The sequence below is a fragment of the Teleopsis dalmanni genome, chromosome X (assembly GCF_002237135.1).
Source record: "Teleopsis dalmanni isolate 2A chromosome X, ASM223713v2, whole genome shotgun sequence".
Lineage (NCBI taxonomy): Eukaryota > Metazoa > Arthropoda > Insecta > Diptera > Diopsidae > Teleopsis > Teleopsis dalmanni.
Genome location: NC_051848.1, coordinates 34589410 through 34615236, shown reverse-complemented (window position 1 = coordinate 34615236; position 25827 = coordinate 34589410). Strand labels below are relative to the sequence as shown.

The following is a 25827-nucleotide window of genomic DNA, read 5'->3' as shown; positions in this document are numbered from 1 at the left end:
TGGCAACCGCTTTACAATAATTTGAAATTGCTTAATGTGCCTAATTTGTTAGGCAAAAATATAGATGTGTGTTGATGTATCCATATTCATATGCGTTTGAAGAGAAAAATCTTATAACTCTGTCACTTTTAAACCAAATGTGATTAACGTTTTTGCAAATAACTTTAAATTCGTAATTTTATTTGAGAAATTTCAATGTCAATGTGAAATTAGTTCAATAAATTAAATTCTTCTAATAAATCTGCTAAATATGCAAATGAGAAGCAGCAGATATTCCCAAATCTGATACTGCAGTTTGTTTCGAAATAAAACTAACTAAAATGGATATCTATATATATGTGTGTATTATTTAAAAAACGCTTTTCAGATTCATAAGTTGGTAGTATTGTAGTGGGTTACCTTTCGAGATATAGGCACGATCTGTTATAGAGTGTGTTCACGTCAAAGGTTTTTGTAATTATAGTTTGGAGTGTTCTACAATGTTCGCGATGGTAAAATTATGTTCCATAATAAGAATTAGTTACTGCTTTTTCCATAATTATTTTTAAAAATAAGTATCTCTAATGATTTTATATTAATGTTGCACTATCAAAAATTCTAATTATTATTAATACTTCAATATAAACAAAAATATTATCAGAATTATATAGTTTTAATTATCTTTAGATTATATTGCCTAGAGAGAGGCAATATAATCTGTTTCCATATTCCCCAGAGAATTTAAAATAGACTGTGATGTGGTAAACCATGTGTTACTTTTTAGCCGGTCTTCAACGATAACGAAAACATAATATCACAGAGTTAGTGATCGAAAATCGTCGTATAAATCTTAAGGAGTTAACTTAAATAATAAATATATTTTTACAGAAAAACCCGAAGAAAATGGCCAAGTTTACGAAAAACCGTTTTATAGATTTTCAATCATCGTATTTATCAATCAGTGCAATATCAATGATCATATGAATATAAATGATCAAAGTACGTATTCACTTGACGTGACTTCGTCTAACTTTTTTCCATTCTTGAAGTTAAGTACGTATTAGATATATTAAATCAATAGATGTCGTAAAAAAAAACTCATCGAAAGAGTTTGAATTCTACAACTTAATCAGACAAAAAATATCTAGAGTATTAAATCAAACGCTGACATAATTGTATTCAACTGGATTAAATTTATCTTGAAGTTTCCAATGTTGGGTTGAATTAGTTCAGATTGGCGGTTCTATGCCCAAAGCCCACTTGAGCTCAAATAATGGCCCGCTGTAATACCACGAATTAGTGGTGTTCATACGCAGATCAGTATGATTTCCGAAAGAGCCACAAAGGTCAGCGTACTCTTCAATGTTTATTGATTGAAGAGAATGACCAAATTTAACTTAATTTTATTATAACCTGAACGGCAAAGAAGTCCTTCATTAAACTGAAATTGTCCCGAAAAGAGTCCGCATAATATCACAAATATTTTTTGATTAAAATCAATGCCCAAATTTAACTTAATTTCATTATAATCTGAATGGCAAAGAAGTTAAATCACGATAAATTAATTAATTAGAATTTCTAATATATAATATAAGCTTTTATTAAGTTATCAGAATAATTTAATTTAGAGTTAATAGTTATTAATTAATAATGTTAATAATTATTTAATTAATCAAACTTTAATTAATTTAAAAACGTTGAGTGGATTTATAAGGTTAATATCAATCAGAATCACTGCTTATTCGTATCAGTGAACACTTGTGTGTCTTACACTTAAATTGTATAGATTTCAATGTTATTTAGTGATATTTTATAATTTCTCATTTATAAGTACCCCAACTTCGGCATATCTTCCTTCCTCAGTGGAATTTCACAGATTTTTATAGTTTATGAGCATTGAGTTTGGATCCTTAGCTCTATCTAATCGAAAAGATCCATAGCTTCGTTTTTATTTATCATTTTAAATATCAATGTCACAGTCTCTAAGAATATTTTTATTTTTAAGATATAATGAATATCACTGCTAATAGGTTTTGACAATCTCACCAAAAAGACCATGAATCCGTACCAGGTATGTAGTTAGTTTTATGATTTGTTTATGTATGAGCGTTGTTTTGTATGCAGATTTTATTATTATATGGAAGAGTATAAAAAGCGTTGATTATGTTTGTGACGTCAGGATTTTTTATTGGTCTATATAGTATTAGACCCTTATATTGTAGATTAGTGGTGTATATTGCAATATGTTGACATTATTGACTTTGAGTTACTTTGAATTTTGATGGCACTTTGCTCTCTTATGTTTATTATCCATTTTCGGTACTGTTTTCGGTACTATATCATCTATGTTATATACTCTTGTAAAGCATATGTCGTTTGCATACAAATCGTTGTTGGTTCTAGTTTTTAATATAATGTATTTTTATTACAAATTTTTAAACCGCATTACAAAGAATCTATTTCGAATAGAACTTAAATATTTAATTTTTAATTAAGTCACATTTTGGACTAACTGTACAACTACAGCTTTATATAATTTTTAATTGTTTTAATTATATTACTTATAAATATTATTTATATATAGTATACAATATTTATAGTATACTTAATATATTTTATTTTTTCCTATAATATTTTATTTTAAAACATGTTGTACGTGTTTTCTTTCTCTTGTAAACATTTTAATTTTACCATTTAAATATTATAATTTACTTATTTAAATAAAATTGTTGCAATTTATTTTGAAGTTTAATTCCTTAAAAAAATTTTTATCTCACTCCAATATTACGTTCCTATATCAATGTTATAAAAAGTACCGTCTCCATTAAATCACAGTTTGTCATTCTTTTTGTAACATTAAAAAGGGCTCCAAAGAACTTAAGTTCATTAGAATTTTGGATGTATTAAATAGAACGTACAAACCCACATATATGTCATTATTTATTATATTGTTCATTTTACTCTTTATATTCTATTACATTTTGCTTGAAACAGGAAAAAACGAGACCAATGTTTATGTGTGTATAAAATATAAGTGATTACGGCGTAATCCTTTGAGACTTGAGACAAGAACTTGATTGCTTGGGTATTCAGAATAATAATCAGCACAAGCAGCAATTTACTTAAATGTTTTGCCCTTAATTCAAATTAAATTATTTTAAAATATATTACTATACAGACTTTACAGACATTATTTACGTAGCAAATTAAAGAATGTTTAATGTACTAAAAAATTGTTAAATGTATCAGATTATTTAAATTAATCGTTTCCAGGATACTAAGAGCCTCTAAGTAAAGAGTTTTTTTTTGTTTATATAGGCCATTTTATCAATAAGTATCTCAGTAGATGTTGACAATACAAATTACTACAAAAATCATCTATACGATTTTTTTCGCTTCTTGGACCAAGATATCACCTCCAGAAATTAAATTATGTTCATTTCAAATTTCTTATATAGAGATACATTTATATATAAATGGATATCATACCTACACACACAGAATCGTTGGAGCAGAGAATCACCTCTGAAACCAATTTACTTTTGTTTAAAATTCTCTGTGTAAGCATATTTGTTTATAAATAGATCTAATACACACCCATACGATTTTATTTATTACTTGCTCCAAACTATCACCTCCTAAATTTGGATAACATTAATTAGAAATTCTCTATATAGACATACTTGTATATGAACGATTTTCAACTTCACTCTATCCATTCATTTACTTACATGCTTTTCCATCACAGTTTTGAGTTGTCCTTGTCTGTGTCCAGTAAACTCATTTATCCAGCTCAATCAGTGGCTTGCTGTCGCTAATGTGTACCACAGATTTACCTTCATATCGTAGGACACCAAGACCTTTCACTGCAAAGCGGACGTCCTCTATCACGTTTTCCACCAATGGGACGTCCTCTAGTGCTCCTAACGTCTTCTAATCACTGTTGGTTATTATCGAACCTTCTGTACCCCATATAGCAGGACAGGCATAATAAAAATCTTGTATAGCATGATTTTTATTTATCGAGTATATATGTATGTACTATATATAATTTTCTAAATAAATAAATTAACTATGTTGTTGATGAACATTTTCTTTATGTCTAAGAAAATTATAAGAATAAAATAATTGCTCTTAAAAAATAAATTAATATGAATATTGTTATAAACAATTTGTTTTTCATTTTTGTTTTGTTATTGTTATAATTTTATAAAAAATATGAGCAATTTTTAGATACCCTTAAAAATCTTAGCAAAAATCAACAAAACGTCGGGTAAATAATAAAATAAAGAAATTTTTAATTTTCATGACTATTCCAAAAGTAAAAACAGAGTAACCTAAATATATATTACCGAAACAATAGATCGAACTAGTCAAAATATAACATTAATATAATAAACTTTAACACGTTTGGGTATATTTACGGAAGCAAACTGTAGTTTCCGTGAAGAGAATGAGGAGTCGACCAGACATGTGCTGTCAGTATGGCCTACGCTAATGCACAAATGGCATAGGCTCCTGGGAATGTATATTCTTACGGAAGAGGAAGTAAAACTCTATAAAGTAGGTTCTTTACTACTCTTTATTGACACAACAGGGCTTGAGACCTACTCTAAACCCAGAAGGGGGCATAATAGATCCGGCGGTCGCAGTACCACATCCCCTAACAATAACATGTTAATAAATAAACTTTAATTCAATGATGTGTAAATATAACAAAATATTTATTTATTTATATATATTTTATTAAATATAAAGACAAAAAATTAATAAATAAATAAATAAATATATATACATATATTTATTAATTTTTATTTTTTATAATATTTAATATGTAATATATATATATATTTATAAATTAATTAATATATGTATGTATATTTATTTTCATTTTAAAATTTCATTTTTACAGTATGATTAGTGAATCTTAAATTAATATATAAATAAATATAATTAAAATGGCGACTTGGACACAATGTCGTCCGTCGACTTATAGTATAATAGCAGTATTATAAATAGTTGTATAATAGTGAGTATAAGAATAAACTAGTATATACACGTTATAAATAATAGATGAGCTATAAAATATATATTAATTATTATATTCTGATATTAGATAAGACCGGTATGCTATAGAATTTTTTATATATTCTGCTAATTTCGCCCATTCTACCTCAAAATCGTTTAAAATATTTATAATGTTTTCATAAGATAGAATAGCTTTACTAAAGTAAGCTAATCGAAACTCTTTTAGAAAAGGACAACGGCCAAGAATATGTACAATATATTCCGTCTCATCTACACATACTACAGAGCGCATATCTATATACATCAAATCTGTGTCCGTATATATTACTAATATATATTACGTATATATTACTAATAATTAATATATATTACTTTATTAAAATATAAAATAGATTTTTACATACTTCGGTAAAAAGTTCTTTAATATTAAATCTTCTCATTTATATTACTGTTTCTAATGACTATCATTTTGAATGACCGGTTTAAGTCGGTCCCTTCAATGTCGTTATGGATGGTTTCGAATTTTCTTGAGAATAATGTATAAACGAATAACGTGTTTTATCTCTAGAACCAAAAAATATTAATGAACTATTAAAATTTATGTATTTGTTATTACAGTTTTTAAGCTGTTACAATAATTTTAATGACTATCATTTTGAATGACCGGATTAAATCGGTCCCTTCAATGTCGTTATGGATGGTTTCGAATTTTCTTGAGAATAATGTATAAACGAACGACGTGTTTTACCTCTAGAACCAAAATATATTAATAAACTATTACAAATAATAGATTTGTTATTCATTGCAGTTTTTATTCTGTTACAATATTTATTATTTTTAATTCAAAATTAGCTTCAATCAGTAAAAACGATATGCCATATAAGCAAATAATCCCTTCACAATTCACTTCCGGTAATAAAATTCCTAAAAAAATCACAAATAAACTTGCCTACTTAAGCAGCTGTCCATTGTGTGGTTTCTTGATCATTTGCCAAATTGAGTTGAGTTTATCTAAATTTCAACATAAAAATAAATAAATAAAAATGAAAATAAAGATACAAATATTCAAGTGTGCGATACATATTCGTATGAACAAGAGATAATAATACTAGTCTATGTTCAAATGGCTTTATTAAAGTTTGTTTTTGTTGTCCTTAGGCGTAATTGTTTGTTGGTAACTGAAATTGGGTTAATGACTGCAGTCTGCGGATATTTCTCTTCCATAATCATTCATGATTTTTGTCACATATGTCATTTTCTTAGAAAAAATAAGATATTTTTCTTTTTTTTTAACATCAGATACGAACAAAACAAAAAAGTAAGATATTTTTTTTTTTTTCTCTTAAAGTTTGGCAATTTTTAATATTTGTATTTATAAATCTACAAAGTTCAAAAAGTTGAAACTTATTAGATGACCTTTTTAAAACTGAAAAAAAAAACAATGATAAAAAAAAGAGTTATTTTATTAAATGACTTTGTCAGTCGAAAGATTTAAACTTGGCCAGGCAGCATAATTTGAATGTAATTTGGCTTACCTAAATGTGTAAGTTGGCTTACGTATATGTCATTAGATACCAGCCATCAGCTGACATTATCCTTATTGATTCTAATGTGCTGCCTATGACCTTATTTTCCGGTTGATATGCCAACAGCCTAAAAATATAAATTTCAAGTTTTTTCTATTATTTATTTGAATGTTAGAATGTTAGACTAACTTTTTTGTAACCATGCACTCTCTGTATCCATGCCAAAGTTCCATCACGATTATCCTTGTGCCACTTTTATATGGTATATAAAATGCTATTCACCTAGTAGGACAGGTTAGAAAGGGTGCAAAAAGGTCTACTTAATTTGTTTGTAATTGAATAGACGCAGAAAGTATTAGATCAAAAACTCATTATAAATTCTTTTTATTATGTATAATTTGAAAAGGAAAATATTAATGTTTAATTGTGTTAAAGGGAGTCTTGTGTGGAAGTATGCGGCTTTTTAAGTATATATTTGAAATACAAGTAAATTTGAATGTTGTTAAACCTTTGATATAAAAATAATTAAGTTAACTCTTCTCCTTTGTTGTTTAGAATTTTAAAGTTAATAAAGGGATTACAAAAATAATTAGTTCGTTTGAACTCTTAATATTAATATAAAAATAATAATACGAAAGTTAAGAGTATAACAAAGATATAGCCAAAATCAATTATAAAAGAATGAGTTCACAAATTAGCTACTCCTTATGATCTATTGACATAGTAAATGTTAATGGCGATACTGACATCTAGAATAAATCGGCATTCACACAATATTTTTCCTGATTTAAGCGGACTTAAACGGATAAGTAAAGAAACATCTAATTTTATAAGCATGAATTGCTATTTTTATAATTATACAGTATTTCTTAATATTAATAAAAAATAATAATACGAAAGTTAAGAGTATAACAAAGATATAGCCAAAATCAATTATAAAACATGAATTCACAAATTAGCTACTCCTTATGATCTATTGACATAGTAAATGTTAATGGCGATACTGAAATCTAGAATAAATCGGCATACACACAATATTTTTCCTGATTTAAGCGGACTTAAACGGACAAGTGAAGAAACATCTAATTTTATAAGCATCAATTATTAAAATCGAATGAAAATCTCTTTCTGAAATATAATACGTGCTTACTTAGTTGACCATTACAGACGTGAGTCGTCGTTGAACACTTCCAGTATTTTCCGCCAGCCAACCTAATCAGTGGCTTGCTGTCATCAGTTGGTAGTACCGAGTGCCATTAAATTGTTATTCACTTGGTGCTTCCACCGCAGATAAGGTGCTTTTGGTGCTTTTTCAACAGCAGATATCGAATCAAACGCCTTTCTAGCCGAAACACTTTCTTACACTCGCATGACATGACCAAGCCAGCAAAGCCCCGAAATTTTTAATCGCTTCAATATATCAATGTCGTGATTTTTTCTGCCTGAAAGTGCACACTTTTTGAAATTCAACTCTTTTATAGAGTTCTATATAGTTCTTAGGTTTTGTCAAGACAATATAAAGCTATTTTGTTGTGTTGATTTTAATTATCAGAGATTCAAAAAAAGTTTATCTAACAAGCTCTGACACTACCACTTGACATATGTTAGAGAAAGCTCATTTGTAAAGGGAAGAGCTTTTTAAAAATTCTACATATAGCATATAGTCCAAGTAACAGCTTAATCCAGACAAACAATCAATGAACATTATATCGTGACGTGTGACTAGATTATACGAGTTGTTACAGATTAAGCAAGCTATCAAAAACGTTAATAGTTTTTAATAAAAACTGAATTTTTGAATGTTTATTGCTAATAATAGTTTTGTTTTGCTAAACAATTTTTTGCTAATAATTGCTGAACTTATATTTCTGATATATATTTTCAAAACTTGAGAGAATTTGAGGAACTTAAAAGGATAATTTTTCGGAACTAAATTTTAATCAATAATTTTAGAATGTCTTCACTTTCATTAAGAAATTTTTACTTGACCAGTTCTTTAAAGGAGAGGATTACTTTAAGTTTAATTTTAACCCATAATTTTAACTTGTAATACTTACCCACAAATCCTTATATATATTAATCTGTTTCACAGAAATATTTAATCTGCTTTACATATTTTTACAAGCAAGGTTTTGAAGTAGTTTAAACATAATTTATCAATAAAAAAAACTATAACAACTTAATTATCAAATATCTTATATTTTTGGGATTAACTTATTACTTATGGCTTTATATGTTTGTAAAATAATTTCGCCTAGTACTGATCTATAATCTTAGAGACTATCATAATAAAAAGATATTTACTTCATATTATTATATTATATATACCTTGGTGATAATATTATATATTTTACTAATATCACCACTGTTGACAAGATCATAGAAAACCTATATTAAAACCTATAAGTCAAATTTCTTATACAGACTCAAAAAGCCATTTTGAGGAATTGTGTGAAACCAACGATACCTATTTACAAGAATCTTGAGAGTTCTATTCAATGAATGTTTTCGAGATACTGTTCTCTATGGAAACATGTATGTTCTAACCATTATGCTATTTTTTTCTAAACTTGGTTTTAGATCTTAATATTTTTTCCTCAATTCTTGGTTCGCATATGATTATACTTACTTATTTTTCGAAGAATATTTTTGGCCAGATCATATATAAATGAGTAGCATTACGAGAAAAATAATGAGTTTTCACCTGGAGAAACTTCGGCCATCATAAAAATTAAATAATGTTGTCAATATGATGAATTTGATGAATTTAGGATCAAGCCTCAGAACCAATAGAAACGATATCAGATATGCAACACCGCATTGTCTTAGTCTTGTATAGATGTAAATTTTAATCTATGAAGATTTAATCATGTTAGTTTTATCAAAATGTATTTCATATTTTATTTACTAAAAGATTTTATGACGGATGGTACAGATTATGTCATCTGTATATCATATGTTATATTAGCATTTATTTCGTTTATATTCACTAGGAAGGCTAAAACTCTGCGACGGCTCGAAGATGAACCATAGCGCAAAAAAGCTTAGTGGTACTGTATCATTGTATAAAAAATTAAAGAAAAATTCACTATATCTTTTGTTATTCCAATTAAGATTATTAAATCGCTTGATAATCTTATTTTACTTCGTGTCAACCTTAACACTTCACTTGACAAATTAATGTTAACGTCAATTTGTGGTTTGACCTTTTCACCTTTTATTATTTCACTTTAGATATTCCTGATTAATTACTTCAAATTGGTTTCTACTTTTTCCACAGAATTATAATATCATTATAATAATATCATATGTACTGCAGATGTGTAGTTAAATTAAAATGGCACAAATATCAACTGTCACAAGTGAAATAATAAGAGACAGTTTGTCTATATGTAAAAAATAATGTAAAAGATATTTGAACCAAAATAATATGAAGATATAAAAATAATTTTTAAATAAAATTGTATATTTATTTCATTAAAAATTATATTAAATTATTTTACTATTAAATTTTTATTGTTCATTAATTTATTAAATTTTTGATTGACCATACAACTCTTTCATCAGCCAAAAATACAATTAAATAATAAATAATAAAAAAAAATTAGAAAATAATAAATAATATTATTGTTGTTATTCACTATTGTACAAAATACCTCCAGTGGCGACGCTAGGCGTCAGCGACATCGGCGACCGACGGCAACCTCGCGCCCTCAGGGACCGACCGACTCTTGATTTAAAGCATTTAATGCATATTTTGAAAAATTTAGTTTTATATATGACATTAATCATATGACCTTCTCAAGTATTATAATGCTTTAGGTATAATTCGGCCTATTAAAGTGTATGAGGAGCTGCTGCTTTTAAAATTGAACTCACTAGACTCAATCAACGATATAAAAGAACTGGTCTGTTATATTAAAGTAAATAATTTAGAGGAAGTATATCCGAATGTTTATATAGTAACCAGAGTCATGTACACAATTCCAGTTAGAACTGATTAGGACCTATTTGAGCAGTATGCTGAGCCAAGACAGATTATTTTCATTGAAAATAAAAGCTGGTGCAAATTATGATATAGTTTTAAAAAAATTCAGGGGGGCTACAAGTAGAAAAATTCATTTATTTTAATTTGATAAGCTATAAAACTTTCATATATGGTTCTTCCTATTAGTGAATGTAAATTATTTACTTTTATAACTCAGTATTAAAAGAAATCTAGCAGTTCTCTAATTACCGACGTCCAGAGTTGGTCTAGCGCCGTCAATGAATACCTCTCTATCGAAAACAGAGGTTCATATTAAGAATAAAAATCAATTTATTATTTTACTATGCTATGTTTAATATATTTGTCAAAATCAATGTTCCTTTAAATTCTAAAGAGTAATAAAAACATTTGCAAATTATTTAGAATCTTATGCAGTATAAAATATAGTGCAGTTATAGTTTTTTATTTAAGTATCTGCTATTTATTTCTACTATTTATTTCTAGTATTTACTTACTGTAAGCTTCTTACGTTGTCGATTTTTGTTGAATTCCCAAACACTGATGCGACCTTATTAAATCGTTTTAATGCCAAGTTAAACACTTTATACACTTACAACTTATCTCAATTACATTGTATCTTGTTTCACTCCAAAGTATCTCATTATCCACAATTTTTTTCTATTTTCCACCCATGAACACAATTGCGACGAGCAGTTCAGGCCTTTGACAAATGCGCCCCGTACATTTGCGTTAGTACGAGTGCTTTCGATGCTTAAGTAAGCAACTTGTAAGATAAAAACGTATCTGCGAAAAGGAAAATATCGCATTACGAAATTTCCCATGGAAAAAGAAAAAGCCTTAATCGTGTGAAAATGCAAAATTGTTTATGTTGGAAATGTAAATTTGTTTTGTTAACAATTTTCTGTATTCTGCCTTTTATTTCCAATGAAGAAAAGGCAAGAATTTCATGTAAAAATAGTCTTTTGTAATTTTTTTATTTTCCTAAGTCTCTTTGTGATTTTACTGACTATATAAATAATTAAGTATAAAGAAAACCGAAAAAAATCGGTAAACCGTTGGCGTTAAAGTATATTTTCTTGAGGCATTTTCCTCCAACTTCACTTATCTGCGTACTTATTGTTGACTTTATGTGACAGCTTTTGTGTATTTTCCCTCATGTTTTGACATTTGACATAATATTTGACAGGTAAATTGTCTTTTTTTTGTTTTTTTGCTTATCGTGAATTAGTTTAACGGCACAAATTGTATTAAAAATAAATAATTTAACATGAAATGCACAAAAATACGCGATATACGAATAAATACAAAATTAAATAAATAACCAATGAGAAAAGTTGAATGTTGACTGAAGTTTCACAATAAAATAAAACAAACAAACCATTTAGACAAGGAAGAGTTGCCACAAACTAGCGTATCTATATTGAAACAGCAATGGCCAAAGGGTATCCGTAACCGAAACGCCTTGACTTCGTCGAGTTTTTAGGCAGTTATTCGGTTTCAAGACACGATTCATATACTCTTCCAACCTTAAAGCAAAATTCATAACTCATGTATGTAGAAGATATATACAATCGTAAAGACCGTCTTAACGAAGATCGAGTACCGATCAAGAAATTCCTTTAACTGACAGTTGTATGTCTGCGAGTGTTGTCCAAGAAAAAAACAGAAATCACATTGATTTATAAACCGGAGAAACAGACGATCAGAGGTCATATCCTACTACAAACTGTGCTCAAAATTCTTGTGGCCAATTTTTTTTACCAACCTAATAGGAGTGTTATTATATTCGTCGGGTTGGTTCACTTCCACTTGAATAATCGAGTCATTGGTGTACTTTGACCATTGCGGTCCCTTCGAGAATTCTTCTGATTGCGTATGAACAATGCTCATCACAATGGTTGGTTTGAGTAAAAGTAGGGTTTTGTTATAATACCGCCACTCCAACCTTATCCAACCAACACACTCTGATTGATAATCAAAAATACTATAGAGTTTAATATTGCAAAGACATATCAAAAATATCGCGAAAAAAATCCAATTGCAGACAAACGTACCAGAGTTCATGACTGAAAAAATGTGATGCTTTCAATTAGAGCCAAAACCAATAACATATATAAGACTGTAGTAGAAATGTTACCAGAAGACACTCTTGCATAGGATTATAGTTAAGACAATGATCATCATTTTCTTTGATTCAAGAAAAATTGTTCAAAATGAAATTGTTCCATGCAAAATTAAAATTATTAAAAATATATTTTTAATTATTATGATTATTGTTATATTTCAATAAATGCATTAAGTGATTATTTTCAATTTATTTTCAAAAATGAAAATGTGGCTGTGTAAACAATTATTTTCCACTTGTCTATTTCATAATCATAATTAAATAAATTATTGAAATCGAATAGAAACAAGTCTCTATTCTGAAGTCTGTCTATTCTGTCTAACAATGGGAAAACCATCCATTTTGATTAGAGCTGTCATGAAAATTATTCCCATTTTCTGTTTTCTGTGTAATAATCGTTGAAAGCACATAAATGCACAGATTTTCAATTGAATTAAGCAAATATTTGTTTAAAATATTCAATTTGAATTGCCAATTGATTATACTGAAAAATATTATTCCTAATTAAGTTATCAGCCAATTAAACATAATTTTAATTCAATTGAAAATTTTTGAGAAAAACATATATACATAATGTATATAAAATTTTAGAGTCAATAATTAGTTCAGCCGAAAATATATTAAAAAAAAAATGTGGCATAAGTTAGGATTCACTGATTTAGATAGAGATGGAAGAGAAATTGTGGAACCCATTAGAGAAAAAATATATTAAATACCAACATGAGATAGATAAATATTCTAAATAGAAATAGAAATAAATAGTAAATAAAAAATTAAAATTAAATTAAAAAAATTTTATTTTAATTAATTGAATCTTTGGTTGACCACATAACCAAAGAATACTCGGCTATACTCAAGTATTTAATTAATCTGTTTTATTTGCCCTTTAATTTCAGAGTGTAGTTAAAGATTAACATTTCATTACAAAGTTACAAATCTGCGCATAAAGGTTATATTATTTTTTTTCTTTATATCGTTCTAACAGTTTTAGTTCTAGATTAACAAACGTCGCACCAAACCTACGACATACTTTCTCATACCTGAACCTTCATGCAATATTTATCGATTGTTTTCATTACTTAGAAATCAACTCCAGTATTTGTGGTATGCCATTTAGTAAGGCAACAACTCCCAAAGTCCGGATAAGCTATTTAGTATAAGAATAACCAGAATAAGATGGATCACTACAAAATCACTGATTTAAAAATAGATTGCAACCGTTCAATTAAAATAGGAATCTCTATTGATCCATGTAATCACCAGACTAATGAGCTCATTGGTTTTTATATCACATTCTGATTTAATAGAATATATCTCAAACTATTGACATGTTATCTATCTGATAAACACGATTTGTGTTATCATCATAATAAGATGGGTCTCTCTAAGAAGATAGAATGTAGAGTCTACTTAAACACAAATGAGAACTGTAATCAGTATGTTTGTGATTGTTTAGTTTCGGTCTGGATACTGATATAAGAAATACCTTCGATTTTATTTAATTTAATTTTATTTTATTATATTTTATTTTATTTTATTTTATTTTATTTTATTTCATTTTATTTTATTTTATTTTATATTATTTTATTTTATTCTATATTTATCCATCAGTGTACAGTATTGTTATTTAATATTTATATTATGTAATAGTATTATTTTTATATTATATTATATTATAATATTATATTATTTCAATTATTATTCTTTTTATTTATTATGTTCTCGATTTCATAGAACTATTTCTTTAACCTATGTATTTAATTAATTGCAATTATTATAAAAACTATTTATTATTTAAATATCTAAACATTACTGAAGATAAGGGCTGTCCAGACCAGATGCAATCGCGGACCAGTACAAATCAGGGTCGCAGAAACAAATACATACGTTCATAGTTAACGTATGTATTATAACACGGTTATAATATTAAATTTAGTTATATAAATTTATCAATTTAAATTTACTAATTTGGTATACCACAAATATAAAATAATGTAGTTTTACCTGTAGACCAAAAACAATTTTAGTAGTTGTAGTAGATTAAAAACATATCGCGAACCGTACAAACATTAGCCGCAGGCCGTGCTTTGAATAGCCTTGCTGTAGACTATAGTCAAAATATCGGGAACTATAAAATTTTTTAAAATTAAATTATAAAATAAAGCAATAATGCCAAACACCACTAATGATGAGTATTGAACAAAACTGTATGGTTAGCCAAAATTTTTATTGATTAATAATATAATTTTTTGTTGTAATTCACTACTATTCAGAAATCTTTCAGAAATATCTTTACTTAGATATTTTTTGAAAATTTTATTCCGAACTAAAGCCTATTCTTAATTTTCAAGATGTATTTCATGACTTAAATTGCAAAATATCTAATATTTATTGCATACCAAGATAATGTTGTTGCGAAAGAATTAACTTCATAGATAAGAGCATTACTTAACTTTTTAATATACTCCCATTATGCAGCTTGTAAACTGTTTTCCTTAATTAAATAATTTTATATATTAAAAATGTTGCAATTCCTTCTTTCGAATTACAACGTTTTCATTTAATGTGGACACAAATTAACAGACTCATTCACTATAACAATGGATACTCCCACAGTTTGTAAGTAATGGCGTCATTACGTACCACAACGAATATTGCATCACATTAACCTCACTGGCAGTTAGTATCAATTGGGAGCAAGCGTTCTCCACCAAGCTCTATACTCAACTCTCTGGAATTATGATTTACATGAAATGAAACATTTATTATTTGCGCTATTATTTTATAATTTTTTTTTCTAATTTAATTATTTGCAAGTAGTCGCTTAAACGGATACTGCAAGTTGCCACATATAACATTTCTATATCTTTAATAACAACAGCGACATCGACACCGACACCAACATCGACACCGACACGGCTACAAATAATACGAGTAGGCCGAACTATAGGGAAATGGTATGTAAATATGTTACATGCAGGAAAGTTACATTATTAACTGAGGGAAGAGTCGTACTGATCAGATGAGGTGCGAGAAAGAAGAGAGAAAAAGAAACAAGTAGTCCGGAAATAGCTCAGCTGCACAACTTAACTGACTCTGCTCAGGCAGATTACGTGTTACCTTCTTCTTACCTGTTTTTGCATTCTTGGCTTAAAAACAAAATCACATAATTTGTGCCTGCTTGTCTAGCACGGCACATGCAGCAAGTCGTACTGGGCCGGCCAGGGGACATAAGGGAGGCGGCGAGCTGGTTGTAGATAATAGAAAAATGCTTCGGAAAATGCATGCACCAGAGGAGTCAATGCAGTAACAGTAGTTGTAGCCACAATGCTTGGCATGGGCAATTGAAAAATACCAACATGCAACGTGTTGCATGTTTATCGCATTCCCCACTAAATTTCATCGGAACACTGAGAGAGTTGCTTCACCCATTGTTAGGAATATATACGTATTGCATTACTCGTAATTTCAGTTCTTGCCTTAGTTTCGCCTTAGTTTATTAATTATGTTTACAATATTTTTATGCAAAATAAGACATCACTCAAGTGCAACCACAAAACAAATTCATGGAAAAAATTAAAAAGAACTGAAATTCAAGTAAATATTTCACTTCTTCCATCTTGCAACAATAGACGCTACTACTTGGTACCATCAACTACTGTAGCATGTGGCAACGTTTTTATTAAATCTTGAAAGTATGCATAATTGTCATCACAGATACTACACTTTTATATGGTAAATATATATGTATGTATATATTTTATGTCATGGAAAAATTAATATTGTTGGTAGCAACTTATAAACTCTGATAAAATCATTATATTTTTAAATAGTTGCAATAGACGGTGTTTTTGTTTTTTTTTTTTTTTCATGAAAAATAAAAGATTTTTTATTAGTAAAGAATATATTATATGCTATGTAACAGCATTTATAAAAGAAAATATACTTCATGTAAGTACAATATTTTCCCATCAGAAGAATGTAAGCAATCGTTCATTTTTAATCTTAATGCCAAAATGAAAGTATAATTAAGTAAAAAAAAAAACGATAGAAAAATTAAGACTCGCATCATTACAATATTTAAGACCAGGGCTTTCCAGACGAGATGCAATCGCGAGCTAATACAAATCACTGTACAAATTGGAGGGCCGCAGAAACAAATACATACGTACATAATTGTTTTCGACAAAAATAATAAAAATATACGGTTATAATGTTAAATTTAGTTTTATTAATTTATCAATTTAAATTAAATATTTGGTATACCATATAAATAAAATAATATAGTACTAGTCAATCAAAAGAAAATTTATGTAATTGTGGTAGATTAAAAACATCTCGCGGGCCGTATAAACATTTGCCGCGGGTCGTGCTTTGGACAGCCCTGTTTTAGACTATAAGCTGCACCAATCAAACTACTTATTCTTGTACTGCTAAGTGATTTGTTTACTTTGAATGTTAATGCGACCCTTGACTCAGCCTTAACCAGCCTCAAAAGCAATTTCGTGCTTCGTAAATCCTCATCTCCTTGGGTCAACTCTTTCTATAATTTTAACTTGCATAATCAATTCATACACATTATATTTTTCTGTGTGCCTAAAGTCGGCATAAAGTACCCTAGTTTTCCACTAAATCTCTTTCCTAATTGAAGCATAAAAGCATGACTTGCTTTAGCATTGAATAACATGATTACTACCATTGATTTGTCTATAACTTCCCGAAAAAGCGATTTCATGCATTTTCGAAACCACTGTCGTACATTCTAAAACCACGATATGTTTCGTGTCCCTGGATCACACATCTTCAATAATCAATTTATGCACGTCGTACTTTTCGGGAGCACTTAAAGTATACCCAAATTAGTGTAGTTTTTGTCGTTTTATCGTCTCCAGCATTTCTCTTTCGTTATTAAAGCACAAAAACCTTAATAGATCTACGTTTTGCTATATTCAACTGGTTTAAGCCATACGTCGACAGCACGAAAATTCGCAAGTTTAAATCTAATCGACGTAACAGACCTTTTTCACTGTCTTTACTATGAAATAATATGGGACAACATTTTTAAATTTTTATCTTAAGTCATAATGACAACTCTCAGACACACAACAGAAATGTTTTCTTTTTTAAATATATTATACAAAAGTAACATACTTTATACTCTAGTTATAGGGAGGGACAATCTGTTATTAATGACTCAATGCTACTTAAAGGCTTGGAGCTTTATTTGTATTTTTTTGGCTTCAATGTGGTTGCGGCAAATTAGTCACCTGTCTAGGCGAATACCTAACTGCGTCATATTATCTGGTTGTGGTATGAGTATGTTATCATTGAAATTATTGGAGATATACTCCGATTAAGGTAAAAATTAACAACACAACAGAAATTAATTTTTATAAACATACTTCTCTTAAATCGAATGAGTACTCCTTAACAATGATCTAATTATTTACTGAACTGATATCCTAGATAAATATATTTGATGTTTCTTTACATCCAAACCGTTTTTAATACATTAATTAAATAAATATATTATATTATAATATATATTATGTTATGCTATGTAAGTATATTATTTAAGTTTTTCTTTTATTCAAGATATTGTATATATATTTTTACTATTATATGTAACTTATAATTTAAATTAAAAACATCATTAATTTTATTTCTTGCATTTTCTAATTCCTCTTCTTCGAATCTTATCCCCTTATCCTTTACTGTGTGAGTTAGGTCTCATTAATAATTTTTGATTTTCAAAAGGTTCACATCATATCTGGAAGAGTCTAATCTGCTCTGTTTCCTAACAACCCTATAGATTCTTTCAATGTTCCGTGTGGAAAATCAATTGCTTGTCTTTGTTAAGCTCTAGCTTCAATTATTCATTCCTTGCATTTAATTCAATTAAAATAAATAATATTATATAGAATTTTCATGGAAACAATAGAAATATTTTGTTTCCATTTTTACAACGAATTTATTTTCCTTATGAGTTTTCTTTGTTTGAGAAAAAATATTTTTATTTTAATATATGACACTTATAAGGAAAAGTTGCTTATTAGAATTGACATAAGTGTGCGTTCACACAGAATCCGATTAAAAATGCAGCAAAACATTAAGTATTAAAATTTTGTATATGTTTCTGAGTATTGTGTATTTTGTACTTTTAAGGACTCAAATGGAAAAGTAAAAGTAAGGACTCAAGGAGAAAAGCCCCTTCCATTTTAGCACTCCACGAAGTTGACTGACAGTATGAGCGATTGGTCGAAGTTTTAACGTTTTATGTCGGGTTAAAAATGTTATTTTTACTACCGACCATAGAAACTTAAATTGTTAAATATGATTTTTTTTTTTAATATTAATTCTAAAAATACTTTATATAGGTTAACAATAGGGACTTATTTATTTATTATTGAGTAAGGGATCGTGCACTGCGACCTTTAAAAGATCTATTGTGCCCCTTTGTCGGGTTAGAGTATTTCTCCAAGTCCGATTTCTTTAATGAAAGACAGTATGGATCCTATCTTCCCCAGTCTTGAATCCTTATGATCCATTAAGTACCCTCCTAGGTGTTTCTTTCGCTTATGCATCAGTGCCGGGCACTCCCCGAGCACATGGTATGCCGTTTCTCTCTCTTCCCTGCAGTATCTGCAGTCTGAGTTGGATTGAATTCCTAACTTCGATAGGTGATTATTCAATCTGCAGTGACCGGTCAGTAATCCCGTAATAATTCTTATGTTAGTCTTTGATTGCACTATGCAATCTTTAAAGCGTTTTAGGTTGTAAGTCCCTAAAAGCATTTTAGATTGTGAGAGTCTTGGTAACATTAACCAATAGAGTTCTCTCTCTTTTTTCTCTGCGTCATTCATGATAATGGATAGAGCTCCTTTGCCTAGACCACAAAATGGTTCTGGGCCTATCATTCTTGATGCCGCGCCTCTTCTTGCAAGTTTGTCTGCCATTTCATTACCTTGGATACCAGTATGTCCCGGAATCCATAAAAGGTGCACCTGATTGATCCCACCGAGTGTGTTCAGCTTGTCAATGCATTCCCATACCAGTTTGGATGTTACCTGGTAAGAACAATAGGGACTTACTCAAGTTCAATATTGATTCTTGTCACACATAAATATTATATATATAGGATATGAATATATGTTCCTATTTGATTATTAGATCATTTATCATTTTGATATCATCTATGGCAATATTTTCTCTTCAGAATTAGTTTTAAAGCTGCTATTACTGCTAGTGAAAAAATATTAAGGACGCCGGGTAAGAGACAAAACTTAGCGCTCTAAGTGCTCGCCTTCAAGAGCTTCTATGAAAAATAATAACCGAGATGTTTCAGCAGAAACAACTATCTAAGCAATTGTGTTAAGGAATTATGTACTCAAAGTCACTTGATATTTGGATATTATCAAACTTCAGCCACAACAGCGACATATAATATTTTTAGTAATCAACATATTTTAGAATAGGTAGTTGAATACAAGTCTAACATCTATTGTATATTTACACATTTTAAAGCTGTCTATTATTTAATGCAGAGAGAATTTATTATTCAAGCCCTGATATATCTCAAAATACTCAATAAACTGATAAATACTAAAAGAACTACTATACAAATTTTCAGTTGTCACTCTGGATAATCTGTCATTCCAATTCACAATGCTTAGAAAACCGAGACATGACGATATTATGTACACTATTTAATATAGCACTTAAAAAGACGATACGAGATATTTGAAAAGATTTGTTTGTACTAAGACCACTGATGATGAGTACTTGGCAATACTCGAAACAGCGTTGTATGGTCAGCCAAATTTCAATAAAATTAAAAAAATTTTTGTTTTTGTCCTTTCTTTCTGTGATATTCGAAAAACCCTCTACATTTTATATATATACTTCTTTGTCACTATAAAGAAACCTTAGCTGTATCGGCAACACTAATACATACTTTAAAAATATACATATTATACACCCAACTCTTTTTTTACACGGTTATTTTTACACGGATTTGAAGTTACACGATTGAAAAAAAAAAATTTTATGTAAAAAATTTTTTATCTAGTACGGTCTCAAAATCACTGTCTTGTTTGACACTTGCCATTTTTTTTACACGGTTTTTTTTACACGGATTTCTGAGGAATGTATCTACCGTGTAAAAAAAGAGTTGGATGTATATATATTATATATATATTGTACTTTAATATTTAATTTAATTAAATATTAGTAAATGATACGTGTATATATAATATTAATATATATACTAACGGAATCTCTGTAATTAGTTTGTAGAGAAAAGGGTATTATTTCGTTCTTTAGATGTTATTATAAAATATAAAAATAATCTCCAAAAATTAATTTGAATTACTACAATCTTTGTTTGGACTTCCTCTCCTGCTTACGACTACGCCCATGGATAGTTTTGAAGTATTTTACTTTGCTATGCCCAAATAAATTTCTGCTTCAATAAGGGACCTCTACAAAATTTGCCATCGTAGACTCCATACATACTTGGTTAACCATAATAACATATACATGTATTGCAAATATAGCATGTAAAAGCATATTATCTGATATATCTATATATATATATATAAACATTTTAGTGATTATTGAACAGTTGCTTTTTATTTTCAAATAATAACTTAAGTGATAAAAGAATTTTGAACTACGGAGTATGTACTATACATATATATAGGTACAATATGTAAAGTGAGTAATAGATTAAAATGGAACGTTTGTTAAGTGAGTAAGCGTAAAGGAATTTACTACTATATGTTATGACATGACAAAATGGTTAAACTTGTTTTGAGGTTTAAATAAGGACATATCTGCAACATGAACAGTTTCTCTTAAATAATTTAATAAGAATGCAAACTATTTCAAAGCAATGCCACAAATCGGGTAGAATGAAAATAATCGTAAACCTAAACACACACAATTCCTTGAACAAAATATGTAGTTTATGAGTCACAAATAACCACAATAAGCGAATATAATTCTTTTTGGAGATTAACTTGAAGTTATGCATCGCATAAACAGTTTCACATCTATAGGCCATCCATTCAGTATGAGATACGTTAACAGTGACGCACAGACAGAGGACGGAGTCAAAATACGAATAAATAAAATTGTGTAGAATTTTTCTGAATAAAGTTTTAAATTGACAAAAAAAAAAATTCAAAATAAATACTAAACAATTTTCTTTTAATTACAGTTTCGCAATTTAATTAAAGTCAATAAAAAACTGAAGAGAGCTAAATAACAATAAGTCCATATTTCATCAAAAAACAAAGAAAAAACAACAGTTCAATTAACTCCCACACAACAAATCTTCAAATTAAAATCAACTTTGTTAACAGAAAATATAAAAAAAACAAAACTAAAAAAAATACAAAAAAATTAATAATAAAAAAATATTAAAAAAATAATTAAAAAATCCAATATGCAGTGCGGTCTGGAGCAAATGAACGATTGCGAACGTTCGCCAAATCGAACAAATCTCCGCGTCAATTTCAACGAGAAAGGCTCAGAAGTCAAGGAGAGACGTGAAAAGTTCCTCACCGCCAAATATGGTTCACATCAGATGAGTTTAATTCGAAAGCGCTTGGCAGTTGAAATGTGGCTTTATGATGAACTACAAAAACTCTTCGATCCACCAGTAAGTATTCACTATTCACTATTTGCACAAAATACTAATAAACTCTACTTTGAACTTTGCTTTGATCATTACTTCATACTTTACTTTAAAATTAATAAATAAAAAGATAGACTAAAATAGTTCATTCTTTACACAAATATGGTAGTTTTTTTTATATATTTATTTAAAAAAATTTATATTGAATTGACTTTCTTATTACAAATGCGAGTTGGAAACCCAACTCACAGATTAAAGCGGTTAAACACAATAAACTTTTAGCAATTTAATGTTAAGCAAAATAAATTAATATATTATATTTAAAAAAAAATTATAAAATAAAGAAATAATAAAAATTAATACAATTTATCACATATTTAATGTAATAAATTTAATCCCAGTTTGAACAAACAAGTCACAAGTACGGCTTTTGCCAATGAAGACTGACTATAAGCTTCAAATTTGGCAGGGTACAAGTTTAACGCTTGGTACTTGCAATCTCAAAGAATAATTTACGAATAATTAAATATAAGAAATAATTTTAAGACCACTAATGATGAGGTATTTGGTAATTCTCGAAACAACTGAATGGTTAGACAAAAATTGAATTCATTAAAAATAATAAAAAAAAATTTTGTTGTTGCAATTTCACTACTGTTTAATAAAAACCTCTGTATTGAAAATAATATTTTATATTAAGAATTTAGTTTCTTTCTTCAAAACAGGCGTTAAAAATTAATTTCACGTATTTAATGTTAAAATTATTTATTATTAAAACTTGACTTTTACATTGCAGACTGAAGCTATTGATGTAGATATAGATGAAATACTAGATATGGATACAGACGACATCAGAAGATCTCATCTAATTGTAAGTTCAAATAATAATTATAGATGTAAAACACAATTTATATATATAAGTATGTTTGTAATATACTTAATCCGACTGTTTAAGATTTTTAGTTACCATTCTCTATTAAAATACCTAAAATAGCAGAACTAATTAGATTACCACTAATGTCTACCATCTATAATGTAAGGTTTAATTTATAATTAAATAAGGTGACATATTTTAAAACTTTATTTTAAATAATTAAATCAAATATTTTATTAGGAGAACTATAAACAAAATACGAGTAGTTTGTTGAAGTTTTAACAATGACTATAACTTATAGAAGTCTGTTGTCTGTAAGCAACTGAACATAATAACCCCCTCAGAGGATTATTTACTTTTAACTGAATTTACATTAAATTCCAGAACATATATTTAATTAATTTAAAATTTAAATAATATTACTTGTGGCATCAAATTTTATATATAATGTTTACATATTAACTAGTTTTCTACACCAGGACTTTTCTGTTTAAAACCCGACCCGACCGTTAAAAAATGGCATAATTTTTTATATTTATTCTAATTATAAACATCTGACGTTAATAACTTGGTTTCGAATGTAATCATCCCATGTATTCCAAGTAAATGATCAGTTTCAAGTACATATTAACAATAGTTTTAATATTAAATGCTAGTTTTGATTCTTAAAAAAGATCAATGCTTTAAGTTAAACTATTTATTATTATGGCATGTTCTGCACAATATTTGATTGTATAAACTTAGCCTATTCACAAAGACTTTGTATAAAAGTTTGCCAATTTTACCTTTCTCGAGCGACATATCTCATTTCACCTATCGATTTGTTCTTTTCATTGTTTATGGTTCTATGCCAAGATTTGCGTAGTCGTTCTCGAGCTCTACTGCCTTGCGGATTTCAGATTAGTGCCGCATGTGTTACGTCATTTGTGCTTTGGCGTAACGTAACGTATCCAATCTACCTATATTTCCTTTAAGTTAAACTATAGAATATGTGTATTTAAGATATAGTTTATAAAGAACTATCGTTGATGATGTTTTTATAGTCCCCCACACGAGTATAAATATAAAACTTTTTTCAATTCTCATATTTTTTTCTAATAAAATATATTTTCCAATATTTTCAGAGATTATTGTCAGTCTGCAAACGCCCACAGTCGGACATTTTGGTAAATTTTTCTCATACATTTTTATTATTAATTAATTTTTTTTTTTAAATAAAAATAAATTTTACTCATAATTTTTATTATTTCATTGCAGAAATTTATCAGCGATCTCCTTGATCGCGCAAAAACGCTTTAAACGCCCGACAGCAGAAATACGTTTTTCACAACAAATTCTGTTAATTTGTTATTTTTCTTTTATAAATTTATAAACTTAAGTTTAGCTATAAGAAATTGAAATATTAAACTTTATTATACATACAAATATGTTGTAAATTTAGTTTTAATTTTTCGCAACGCACTCCTAAGTTCGTTACTTTTTATTTAAATTATTTTTAAATTTCAAAAAAAAAAAAAAACTACCAGAAAAAAAAATATTGTAATAATGAATAATAAATAAATTAATATATATCAAAATAAATATAAAATTAGCATATTTTATGAAAGGCATAAAAATGTAATTCAAAGAAATTAGTTTTAAATATCATTAAATTAATTAATAAATAAAATAAAATAAAATAAAAATGGCTAATTACATTTTGTACTAAGAAAAATAAACTCGATTAAGATCATATTTTACGCATATAACATAAATAAATGAATTTAAAAAACAAAAACTTTTTAAAATAATGGACACATTTTTTGAGCATATAAAAGGTAAAATTACAATTAATTAAAAAAAAATTAACAACAAAAAAATTAAATTATATTAAATTTATTTTAGAAAATTTATTTAAAAAAAAGTTTAGTGAAAATGCTTAAGTGGTTGTCAAAAATTGTTTGTGCTGAATTTTAAACAATTTTTTTTAATAAAATATATAAAAATAATTAATTTTTTTTTATTAAAATTTAAAAAAAAATAATATTTGTCGTTAGTATATGTAATGATGTATTTTTATTATGTTGCGTTAATAAATAAATTGCTTTGTTTGTACTCTCATTTTTTTTAGTAAAATATATACTTATAAGTATAAGCATTGGACACGTTTGTAATAGTATTTATATATAAATATAAATGTTTATATAGCTAAATAAATATTTATATATATATAACAAAATATAAATAGTTATACATAAATGGGTGAACGCAATTTTGTAAAGTTTTTATCACCAAAATAAATATGAAAGCTCAGGTTCACTGCCAAAATGTGGAGAGAAAGATTTTTTTCAATTAAAAAAAAAAAAATTATATTAATATCAAGTACATATTTTAAATTATATATTATTGGATTTATATAGTAACCAAATTAGAATTATTAAATAAATTCTTTGAAAGAAAATATCAGCAAATTACTTTGAACAAAATTTCGAAAAAGTGTTGAGTAAAGGATAATGAATGCTATTAATCGGAGAGGCTATAAAACTCAGTATATATATATGTATATAGTTTTTTATCAAGTGAAGATTTTAAAATTCCAAATACAACTACATATTATATAAACATATATATGATGGTCAAACCAGTCAAATAGTTAGTAACCTATTT

General features: G+C 27.7%; 1 protein-coding gene across 2 annotated transcripts in view; it reads left to right on the top strand.

The window, feature by feature from the left end:
* The window catches only part of LOC119688061 (protein phosphatase 1 regulatory subunit 14B), a 72779-nt gene extending 48082 nt beyond the window's left edge, over positions 1–24697 (top strand). The window contains exons 3-6 of one of the 2 annotated variants that reach the window (XM_038102689.1): positions 21888–22331; positions 23104–23178; positions 24306–24347; positions 24439–24697. In XM_038102689.1, the coding sequence (XP_037958617.1) occupies positions 22116–22331; positions 23104–23178; positions 24306–24347; positions 24439–24480 (375 nt within the window). In that variant the 5' untranslated portion in view covers positions 21888–22115 and the 3' untranslated portion in view covers positions 24481–24697. The remainder of the gene's footprint in view (positions 1–21887; positions 22332–23103; positions 23179–24305; positions 24348–24438) is intronic. The other variant, XM_038102690.1, reaches the window with a different exon arrangement.
* Positions 24698–25827: the final 1130 nt, after the last annotated feature.